General features: G+C 36.5%; 1 protein-coding gene and 1 pseudogene across 1 annotated transcript; both read left to right on the top strand.

The window, feature by feature from the left end:
- The first annotated feature begins 1,857 nt into the window (after positions 1-1,857).
- LOC102495407 (anillin-like) lies at positions 1,858-3,496 on the top strand (annotated as a pseudogene).
- Positions 3,497-10,041: 6,545 nt separating this feature from the next.
- LOC102495825 (olfactory receptor 10AG1) lies at positions 10,042-10,995 on the top strand. Its single transcript, XM_006147221.2, has one exon. The coding sequence runs from the start codon at positions 10,057-10,059 to the stop codon at positions 10,993-10,995; it is 939 nt and encodes a 312-aa protein (XP_006147283.1). The 5' UTR covers positions 10,042-10,056.
- Positions 10,996-11,669: the final 674 nt, after the last annotated feature.

Genomic DNA, 11,669 nt, shown 5'->3' on the forward strand with positions numbered 1-11,669 from the left:
GAAAAGTGCTTGCACATCAATGTTTATTGCAGCATTAGTCACAATTGCCAAGACATGGAACCAATCTAAATGTCCACAAACTGATTAACAGATTGGAAAAGTGTGGTATATATAGTCTATGGAATACTACTCAGCTATAAAAAATAACAAGACCCTGGCATTTGATAGAAAGTGGTCAGATAGGGAGGATCTATTGCTGAGTGAAGTAAGCCAGGCTATGAAAGAAAGATATTGTATGTATCCACTTAATATATACCAACTATCCACACTCTATGGTAGAGAGTGAAAAATTGGAGGACATAAAAGCAGTGAAAGTACTTAACAAGAATAAGTCAGTGGGAAATGGGGGGTGAAGAGTAGAGGATAGAGACAGATAGCAAGAGAACAATAGAGAGGCAGGACGTTAGTGGGAAACAGATATGGCTTATTACCTGTTGATGACATGCATAGTATTCTCACTGGATTGGTCTGAGAAGTATTTCTTGATGGGTAAAGTCTTTTTATAAGCAAAATGAGAAACAGTGATTGACTCTTTAACAAAATAATTAGAATAATAATAATGATGATTGGGAAAAACATAGAAAAGATATTGAATGTTGAAGCGGGGAGATTAATGTCTCTGTACTGACTGACATGCATGGCATTCCCTTTTGAAAAAGCAATGTAATACACTATAAAGTTAAATGCAATCCAATGTAATATAAACAAGATTATTATGATAATAAAAAATAAATTTAAAAAGGTCATTGACTTATATAAAGAACAAAGATCAATCAATATTATTTTGCCTGTTTTGTTCGATAATCTTTTGCCATCTTTCAGTGTGTTTCAAAATTCCTCGTTCATAGAAGAACCTGGCTTCCTTGGTGAAAAACTGAACAAGATGCTGATTTAGAGCCTGTCAGAACTGAACATTATACTACATAAGGAGTTTTCAGGAAAGAAATGAAAATCTGATGGTGCAAGGTCAAGTGATGATGGCGGGTTTTGTACACGTCCCTTCCAAGCTCCAGTCACTTTTGAAGGGTGATCAAACTTGTGGGTGGTCTCACGTTGCCATGAGCTCTGGACATTTCTGGATGATGGATTATTAAAACTGTCCATCTGCCAACAATACACATTCAGATTGATTGGTTTCTTGGTAGGAGCTTGAAAAACATGACACCTTTAAAATACTACGACATTGAGGGTATCACCTTCCTCTGAAGAACTTTTGCTTTTGATGTTGTTTGAGGTAAATCATGACATCGAGACCAAGACTGTTTTAACACCATATTGTTGTAAACAATAACCTTCTCATCACCAGCTATCAGTCACTTCAAAAAATTATTTTCCTCACATTTAATGAGCATATCACAGATGTTTATATGTGCTGCCAAATGAACTCCTTTGAGTTCGTGAGAAACCCAAATATCAAGCTTGTTTACGTATCCCAAGCCTCTTCAGGAGGTAGTGAACACTTGAATGATGAATGTTTAATGTTTGTGAAGTCTTGGGTTCATGTTACATGGGTTTGACTCTATCAATGCCTTTATATTATCATACTCGATGGCCCTCCCTGACTGAGGAATGTCATTGAGATCAAAATCACCAGCACAGAATTTTGTGATATAGCATCCATACTTACATGCTTGTAGAGCATTGTCATGATAAACTGCATGCAACTTTCAGAAGCTTGACCTTTGTTATTCCATTTACAGAAGTAAAACAGCAAAGTATGTCTTCCATCTTCAACTTGTTGTAAAATCTCCAAAACTCAACAAAATTGCTCAATTTTTTTTACAATGAATCTAGAACTGTCAGATGTCAAATGGCATAGTGATAACATAGATGTGAATGACTCTAGTACTTCCAAAAATGAAGTCAGCTCTATCCCAGGCAGTTCATTCTAAAGGACTAAATAGAGAAATTTGTGTGCAGTCTCAGCCTAAAGACAAATCTAAAACACCAGTAGGAGCAGAGATTAAGCCTTTCTTGGCATACTTTGGAGAGCATGGTCAAGAGTACAATAAAGCAAGTCCAACTCATAACATACCACATAGGGACTCTATTATCACTCCAAATATAAAGTCTATTCAAGAAAGATTGTTCAAGAAAAATGCGCCTTTGTCTACTACCTATTTAGAGCAATAGCTCAAGAAGGAATGTGAAAAAGAACTAGCATGTATTAGTTTCCAATTTGACAAGGGCAATTTATAGAGTGCAGAAAAGGGCAAAAATTTAAGAAGCAAACAACCAGAAACCAAGAGGGAATTCACTTTTAGAACATTTCCCTCAAGATCCATCCAGTTGCTTCTGATACCTCATCACTTCCAGTAACAGAAACGGCAACAGGAAATCAACCACTACCACACACTTCCAGTATAAAACCTATAGATTTTATTAAATGTGAAACAATTAAGTTTAACTCTTTAAAGATAACACTGTTTTTAGAAGAGGATTAAGTCCTTACAAGTAACATCAGACACAAAGGTTGAATAGTGGACTGAAGTGGTTCATAAAATTGAGGTAAGTGTGGATAGTGATGATGATATCGGTAATTCAAAAGTAATTAATGACATCTTCAGTGATGTCCTAGAGGATTGTGAACTCAATTTGTAGAAGTGTTGTGAGGAGATGGATCGAGCAGAAGTAGAAAGCAATGAAGAACAGGAAGATACACTGAATACCTCCTCTATATCTTATCTTGCTCCATTAGCACCAACAGTGGCATGGTTAGTCAAAAACATTTAATTTTCTCACTTAGACTGGAATCAAAAGATAGCAGTGTAAGTGATAAGAGTCACAAATCAGGAAAATTCCATGGAACCTGTGTCCCTTGAGCTGAGTCTGGTGATAGTGTTTGTTCTGAAGATCATGATCTTCTTTAGAGCATTGATGTATATGTATCTCAAAGGTTCAAAGATACAGAAAATCCTCAATAAAACAAGTGATCGTTCAGAAGGAAGATGTTACTTTGAAATTGAGTGAGAAAATGAATGCCTTTCTTTCCTTGTTGCTATCAAACAGAAAATACAGAAATTCCATAATGAAATTAATTTGCAGCAGACTATGATCTATCCAGCTAGCCAGATGCTTACCTACTGTATGGATAAAGAGCATGGAAAGGGGTCCCAGGAGGAATCTGAAATGGAAAGATTCATTCTAACTGCAAAAGAGAAAGACAACACTTTTTATTTATTTTTTTTTTTTTTCACGCCGCAATCCCTTCTCCTCCATTCTCCTCTCGGGATCTTGGGCACGCACGCACTCGCGCCCGGCGTGAGATTTAAGCCACCGGGTCCGGGACACGAACCGCGGTTGACTACGTGGGAGTCCAGCGACATAGCCATTACGCCAACTGCTGGTTCCCAAGACAACACTTTTGATTGATGGGCTGAATAAATTGAATAATGAAGGGCCTCAGAGGAAGAGCAAGTCTAGCCCCACATCCCAAAGTGATGTGGTGTGGTATGATGGTGGCATAGTGGCAAAAGGTGACCTTCTTCAAAGCTGACTCACATGGAAAGGTTCTGAGTTTTTGTCTGGGGAAGGTCCTGAGTATGCCAGGTATACACGTGCCCAGGATCAAGTACTGCGTGAGGCTGAGGGTGGATTTCCTCAGCCTTTATAGCCTATCAGAGGTACTTATCTCCATCTCTCTTTCTCTCTCTCATATTGACTCTTGGAAGAAATAAAACTTAAAATAAGAACAAAAAAGCTAAGCTAGGTTAAGAGTGGATCTAGGTGAATACCCCCCCCCCAAAAAAAAGCGAACAAAACAATTGCTTTGTATCCAGAGACATTGTCCTTAGACATCTGCCCAGATGAATAGTGGTAACTGTTTCTCTCAAATAAAAGGGGTGGTCTATCAGCCCATTGTATTCTAATTTCACCACTTTGTACTAAGCATGGGACAAAGAAGAGCTTCCCAGATCTTCTGCAGAGAAATATGTCATAGTCAAAGATCATAGGTTTTCAGAAACTAAACTCTGTGTTGTGGGAAATGCTTTCTGTGTTTGGGAGAAATTGTAAACAGATAATTAATAACCAAGAGTGAGGACTGTGGTAGAGTCTGGCTTGATGTTCTCCAAAATCTTTCTGTTTTTTTGATACATTGTCAGACAAACAAAGCATCAACCCTGGAATGCTCATATTTATTTTGGACCATGTAATTCTTTCCACAATATGATGTGTAGAAATGCTGTCTATTATGTGCTACTGCTCTTTAGAGTGGGTTTTCTTCTTTATTGTCTCTTGATGCTCAGTTATTTGACTATTAGTCCTGTAGAAGACTAGAAAGATGACCATTTAACAGTGAGACTCTTAGATAGAAGAACTAACATTTCTGAATTAATAGCCACAAAAGTGTACTGTGATATGAGTATAAGATTCTTTATTTTGCTAAGCCATTGATATGTCTGAGGTATTATTTCAGTTTTTAGATTTTCTTTTTTTGTCTACCTTCTTTTTTATTTACATTATTTCATTTTTTTCATACATTCAATAGCATTATTTAGCTTACCAAGTGAATATTTCAACATGTGAACATTTCTCCTCAGTCCAGTTGATAAAACTTTAAAATATCTTCAACAGATAATACCACATTTTTTGTCCCATTAATGCTTTGCCTCTATTTTTCTTCTAAAGGTCCTTCCTTAGACCTTACTCTTTCACACACACACTATATCTGGTTATTTATACCCATTTACTGTGTTTCTATATCCTTTAGCTTCTTCAGCACTTGTGATACTTAATTGAATAATGCAATTGCCAATCCTCATATCTAATGATAGGACAGGGGAAAGATCTGTCTACTCTAATGGGAAAGGAATGCTGAAATTTGTTCCAGTCTATAGGAACTGACAAGTTTGCAAAAATGAGTTTAGCTCTCATCTGTAGAAATAAGTGAAAGAAACTCCATGCGCAAATACCAAATCAGTGACAAAAATAGGAGGGCCAATGTAAGAGAAGCATGCTGTACCAAATAGAAGCAGATTTGACTTAAATAAAATAAATACAATTTTAGAAACACTGACAAATAGTCATTGAACCCCAAACAGAAAGGAGCAAATGTAATTGCATATAGAAATAGATTTTATGTCGGGACCAGCAGTTAGCATAATGGCTATGTCACTGGACTCCCATGTAGTCGACTACAGTTTGCGTCCTGGACCCGGTGGCTTAAAACTCACTCCGGGCGCGTGTGCATGCGTGCCCAAGATCCCAAGAGGAGAATGAAGGAGAAGGGATTGCAGCATGGCCATCCCCCCTGGCGGGTGATTTCTTGATTTCTGTCTCTCTGTCTCTCTCTCTCTGTGTCTGGAGAGTGCATGCACCCTGTAGCAAAAACCTCTCCAAAAAAAAAAATAGATTTTATGCCTGCCAATCTAATCTTCATACATACCTGCAAGTGGCTGAAATGGAAAAAGGATAATGAAAAGAAAATTTTCTATTTGGGGTTTTTTCCCCCTGTACAAGCACTCCTCACTTAATGGCTGAATTACATTCCTATAACTTACTCTTTTAGTGAATTGATCGATATGTGAGAAGTTAAAAGCCAGGTGTCAGGGACCAGCAGTTAGCGTAATGGCTATGTCACTGAACTCCCATGTAGCTGACCACAGTTCAAGTCTTGGACCTGGTGGCTTAAACTCACACCAGGTTCGTGTGCATGCATGCCTATGATCCTGAGAGAATGGAGGAGAAGGGATTGAGGCACAGTCATCCTCCCTGGGGGTGATTTCTCACTTTATATCTCTCTGTCTCTCTTTGTCTTTCAGGTGAGTGCATGTACCCTATAGCAAAAATCTCTCAAAACAAAACAAAACAAAAAAAACCCAGGTGGGGAACCAGCAGTTAGCGTAATGGCTATGTCGCTGGATTCCCACGTAGTCGACCGCGGTTCGCGTCCCAGACCCAGTGGCTTAAAACTTACGCCGGGCGCGTGTGCGTGTGTGCCCAAGATCCCGAGAGGAGAATGGAGAAGGGATTGCGGCGTGACCATCCCCCCTGGGGGGTGATTTCTCGCTTTCTATCTCTATGTCTCTCTCTGTCTGTCTGGAGAGCACATGCGCCCTGTAGTAAAAACCTCTCCAAAAAAAAAAACCCAGGTGTCTTGTGTGTTCTGGCACACAGAGTACTTATTTTTTAATAGCTGTCATGTGATGCCACTCTAGAATAATATAGTAATTCTACTGATATGAAAAGCATAGATAAGTGACATGATAAGAAAGTGATGAGACATACCATGATACATTAACATAAATCCATTGTCATCATTTTTATTTATTCTGAATACTATTATGGGTATACAAGAACTCACACATTTATATACAAATATATAGCTACTTGTGATTCTTGTAATTGTGAACATGTCATGTAGTGAATATGAGATAGAGCAATAAGATTCCAGAGGCACACTCAGACCAAAAAGGAGATTGTCTGCCCTGAATAACTGGTCTTAAGTCTTGAGTGGTTGTAGGGACTAGCAGATGGCATAGTGGTTACGTGGCCAAAGCAGGAGGCTTCAAACTCACATCAGATGTGTGTGGTTGTGTGCCCAAAATCCCAAGAGGAGAGTGAAGGAGAAGACATTGTAGCATGATCATCCTCTCTGGAGGGTGATTTCTTGCTTTCTTCTGTCTTTCTCTCAGGTGAGCACATGCACATTATAGTAGAAATATATCTCTAAAAAATACAAACCAAAAAGTATGAGTGGTTGTTAAATAGGTCGATCATTAAGTGTTTAAAAAAATTTTAAGGTGGCTTGTATTTAATTTTCTTTAAAACATATTTTTGTTAACATATGACATTTTTGCATAATTGTATGGGTACAATATGATTTTTACTATTTTAAAAAAATCAACAGCTAATCACTGTACATCTTTACAGTGAACAACATGATTTTTCCTGGAATAAATACAGTACATTTAGTCAAGTCAAACATATAACCATATACATTACTATCAACAGATTTGTATTTCATTTCCAATCAGCTAGAAACCTTCTATGATGGATAATCAGGTAACATAATGTAAAAAACAATCTAGATATTTGCCAGCAGAAATCACATTCCTTAATTCCACAAAAGTTTACCTATGAAGAGACCATTCCTCTTTTAATAGGGATCTTACCACCGAGTGTGCTGAGGATAACAAGTATCACATGTTTGTGTCACCTGACATGCTTTTCTAAATGTTTGGATTTTATGAATCTGGTGACTTATGGGAGTGAAAATAAGAAAAAAAAAACTTTCATAAATTATTAAGGACCTTAAATGTAATAGCTAGACATTTTAATTGTCTCTGAAAGTAATACAATTAAGTGGTATTTCATTGCCAAGTAACTCTTCCCTCAGGGGAGTTCTCTGCCAGGGGGGGACTGCAGAGGTGGATGAGTCTATCCAAATAAAGTGATTTTGAAAAGTGACCATTATGATTGCCCTGAAGAAGCAGTCTTTTAGAAATTAAATTGATACACGAGAGAAAATCTTCCCCAGGGTGAGAATTACTGTTCTTACTTAAGAGCAGTTAATATTTGAAGCAAGCTAAACATATTATAGAAATAGACTTCCAAGATAAAGAACTAAAAGTTTGTAGTGTAAAAATCACTTTCTTTCATACAGACAACTCATGAAAACACATGAAGGTAAGTTATAATTGTGTCGTTAAATTATGTTGAGAATATTTCTAAATTTGAGAATGAAGATTCAAGTAAGAGCATAAAATGTTGAGAACTTAATCTGAAAATGAGTTAGTTAATATAAATAATGTAGCTCTTAATTTTTGTATAAAGTTATATAAAATTAAGTCTATGTTGGGGCCAACAGGTGGTTTTCTGGTTAAGGTGCTGGACTCCCAAATAGCTGACCACAGTCAGTACCAGACCTGGCAGTTTGGTTTCTCACATTCTCTCTCACTTTCTCTCTCCCTCTCTCTACCATTGTCTCTGTTGAAAACACACATGTCCTTTAGCAAATTAAAATATAATAATAATAATTGTAGCCAGCAGATGGTGTAATGGTTACATTGCTGGACTCCCACATGGTCAACCGTGATTTGAGTCCTGGACCTAGTGGCTTCAAATTTACAACATGCACATGTACATGTGTGCCCAAGATTGTGGGAGATTGAAGGATAAGGGATTGTGGCATGGCCATCCTCCCTCAGGAGTGATATAACACTTACCATCTCGCTGTCTTGGTCTCTCTCTCCTCATTGAGCATGAGCACCCTAAGGCAAAAACCTCTATGAAATAGCAATAACAATAATAATAATGATAATGATAAAAAAAACTCTTAAAAAATTAGGTTTATGTCAAATAATAAAAGGATGTTTATTGTGGCACTTTTCACAATTGCTAAGACATGGAACCAACCCAAATGCCCCCGTACAGCTGAATGGATTGAAAAACTGTGGCACATATACTCTATGGAATACTATTCAGCCATTAAGAACAACAAAACCCTGGCTTTTGACAGAAAGTGGAAGAATATGGAAGATTTACTGCTGAGTGAAGCAAGCCAGGCTATGAAGGAGAGACACTGTATGTCCCCACTTAATATATACTGAATGTTTGCACTCTATAACTGAAACTGATGGGCTAAAGGATGTACAAACACAATAGATGGGTGTGAATGCCAGACGTGGTGTGTGTGGAGGAGTGGGGGCTGGGGAAAGACATTTGGAGGAGGGATACGGAGACAGCATTGTTGAGACAGGGAGGTAGTGTTGTTATATTTTGATCAACTCGACTGGGGAGAAATGTTCATATATTGAAATGATCACCTTGTAAGCTAAATAATGTGACTGAATGTATTTAAAAAATGTAAATAAAAATAAATAAATAAAGATAATCCAAAAAATAGGATATTAATAATACAATAATTTATTTAAAGTAACTTGATAACTACTACCAAAGGAAGTATGTAAATATGAGAGAATATTTGCCTGATAATATTTATTTATGAATGTGGTAATCCAAAAGTATCCGCTGATGAAGATAGAGGTATGCAGATAGATTTGAGGAGATATGGAAATACAAAAATATTTGTTTTGAAAAGTTGGGAAAAAAACACTGAGGAAATGTAAAGGGAATTGTCAAGCAATGCTGACTTGCCAACTTCACACTAGATGACATTAATATGAAGTATAGTGAGATAGAATGTTTGTAATTTCATTTTGTTTTTTTTTTTTTTGGTTTTCAGTGCCATTCATATGCTTTGACCACTTGTTTGACCAGGGTATATAATAATTAAAAAGTAAAGAAAAAATAATCAAAGTTGTACTACTATAAGGTAACATTATGAAGGAAAATCGAGAAAAAGAGTTGTATTTTATAATAGGGAATTACATGTCAGTAAAACGTCTCACATAGATAAAGAGAGATATATAAAAAAATTGTACTGTCTGAGTAATATTTCTTGATTAAGTTAAAAATGTATTAATATTTGTCAGAAATCATCTAGAGGCTGTTAATAGATAAAGTTAATAAGCAGCATGCTAGGATTAATAGTTTTATATTTAGTAAAAATGATGGGAGAGATCCATCACTTATAACAATAATAATGGATATATTTATTTCCTCAAATTAAGAAAAGCAATTCTCATTGGAGTATAAAAGATATGCCTAAACACTCCTTTTGAATAAAAATTAAATATAAATTTCAAAGAAAAAATTCATCTTTAAATTGAAAAAATATGAAATATGATTGCCAATACAATAAAAAGAACCTGTATTCCACTCTTTTTGTTAAAATAAAATAAAATATTATTTCTCCACAATGTGCTCTAAATAATGTATACTTCTCAGTACCTCTAGTTTATTACCACTAAGTCTATAAAATATATTAGAGTCTTACTTCTTGAATCGATTTCAATTCCATTATCAATTCCCTTCTGAAGTTTCTCACTTATCTCCTAATAAAAGTAATTTCATTTCCTAGTAAATGTAGAAATAATTTGACAAATTATGTATTTTAATGCATCTCTTCCAGTAAACAAAATAGGAAAGTATGGTTTGACATGTGAATGAATTAATAATTATTAATTTACCATATCTACAGATAAAGAGCAAATGAAAACAGAAAATTCAAATATCACTACAATGATGAGTTTTGTTTTCTTGGGGTTTTCTGATACTCCCAATCTCCAATGGATTCTGTTTGGTGTATTTTTATTCATATACTTGACTGTCTTGGTGTGCAATAGCATCATAATACTAATTATAAAAATTGATCCTGCTCTCCACACTCCCATGTACTTTTTCCTTGGCAATTTTTCCTTTTTGGAAATCTGTTACGTAACAGTAACTATCCCAAGAATGCTCATGGACCTTCAGACTCAGAAAGGACATATTTTGTTCCTAGCCTGTGCTACACAGATGTGTTTTATCCTGATGCTTGGAAGCACAGAGTGTCTCCTCCTGACAGTGATGGCCTACGACCGCTACGTGGCCATTTGTAACCCTCTCCATTATCCTCTAGTGATGAACCACAAAGTCTGTATCCAGCTGGTGGCTGCCTCCTGGAACACTACAATTCCAGCAGCCATCGGACAAACATGGCAGATTTTCTCTTTGCCTTTTTGTGGATCTCACACGATCAATCATTTCTTCTGTGACATACCACCAATACTTCAGCTTGCTTGTGGGGACACATTTGTGAATGAGATAGCAGTCTATGTAGCTGTAGTGGTGTTTGTCACGACTCCATTTGTGTTGATTATTGTCTCCTATGGTAAAATTATCTCCGGCATTCTGAAGTTGTCATCAGCCAGAAGGAGGTCTAAAGCCTTCTCTACCTGCTCTTCTCACCTGACTGTTGTGGTATTATTCTATGGGACAGCCACTATCACTTATTTACAACCCAAACCAAATCAGTCTGAGGGAATGGGGAAGTTAATCTCTCTTTTTTACACTGTTTTCATCCCAACTTTGAATCCCATCATATATACACTGAGGAACAAAGATATCACGATGGCACTAAGAAAACTACTAGCTCAGTTATTGGCATGAGGTAAAGCCTTGATTTATAGAAATAGTCTGGTAACAACAGTTTTGTCATATAGCTACACTAAACACACAGTTACTTTTGTTACTTTATTCCTAAAGAATGATATAATATTATAATGGTGCTCACAATGTGTAAAGACCTTTCTTTCATAGAACTTATTTAGGGCCCTATGTAACCAGAGGAACAGATAAAGCCAGTATGGATTGCATATTTTGAAAATCAATCTTTCTTTTAAAATTACCTATTGGGTTGAGATTGCTGGTGCAATAGATTAAAAGTTAACTACATGTGTTTATAAGCAGAGTTCAGTGTCATGCTTTGCAATAAATTTTCTTTAACCCTCTCAATGCTTCAGATATATTTTGGACAGTTCTCTGACCCTATGTTTGGATTTAACCAGTGAGACACTCCAGAAGCAGCAAAAATGATGAAAGCTAATAGAGTTTCTTTGCGTTTTCCCCTGTCTCTATCGCTTGTCTCAGTCCAAGTCCTTTGAAGACAACAAATTCTAAAGAGGTGCACTCCTCTATGGTTCAGATTTTAAAGTTTTCCAGGAACATGGTTTTCTCTCAGTGTAGCTGGGTAGTATTGATTTAGTACTGGGAACTTTCACATTTCTCACCATCAACTATTCATTGTTAGGTGCAGTGGGGTTGTCTGTTGGCTCCTCAAAATA

This window comes from Tupaia chinensis, unplaced genomic scaffold, assembly GCF_000334495.1.
Source record: "Tupaia chinensis unplaced genomic scaffold, TupChi_1.0 Scaffold000202_1, whole genome shotgun sequence".
Lineage (NCBI taxonomy): Eukaryota > Metazoa > Chordata > Mammalia > Scandentia > Tupaiidae > Tupaia > Tupaia belangeri.

Bases quoted from the DNA above. Each gene is read 5' to 3' on its own strand.
- LOC102495825 (XM_006147221.2), top strand. From the start codon at position 10,057: ATGAAAACAGAAAATTCAAATATCACTACAATGATGAGTTTTGTTTTC.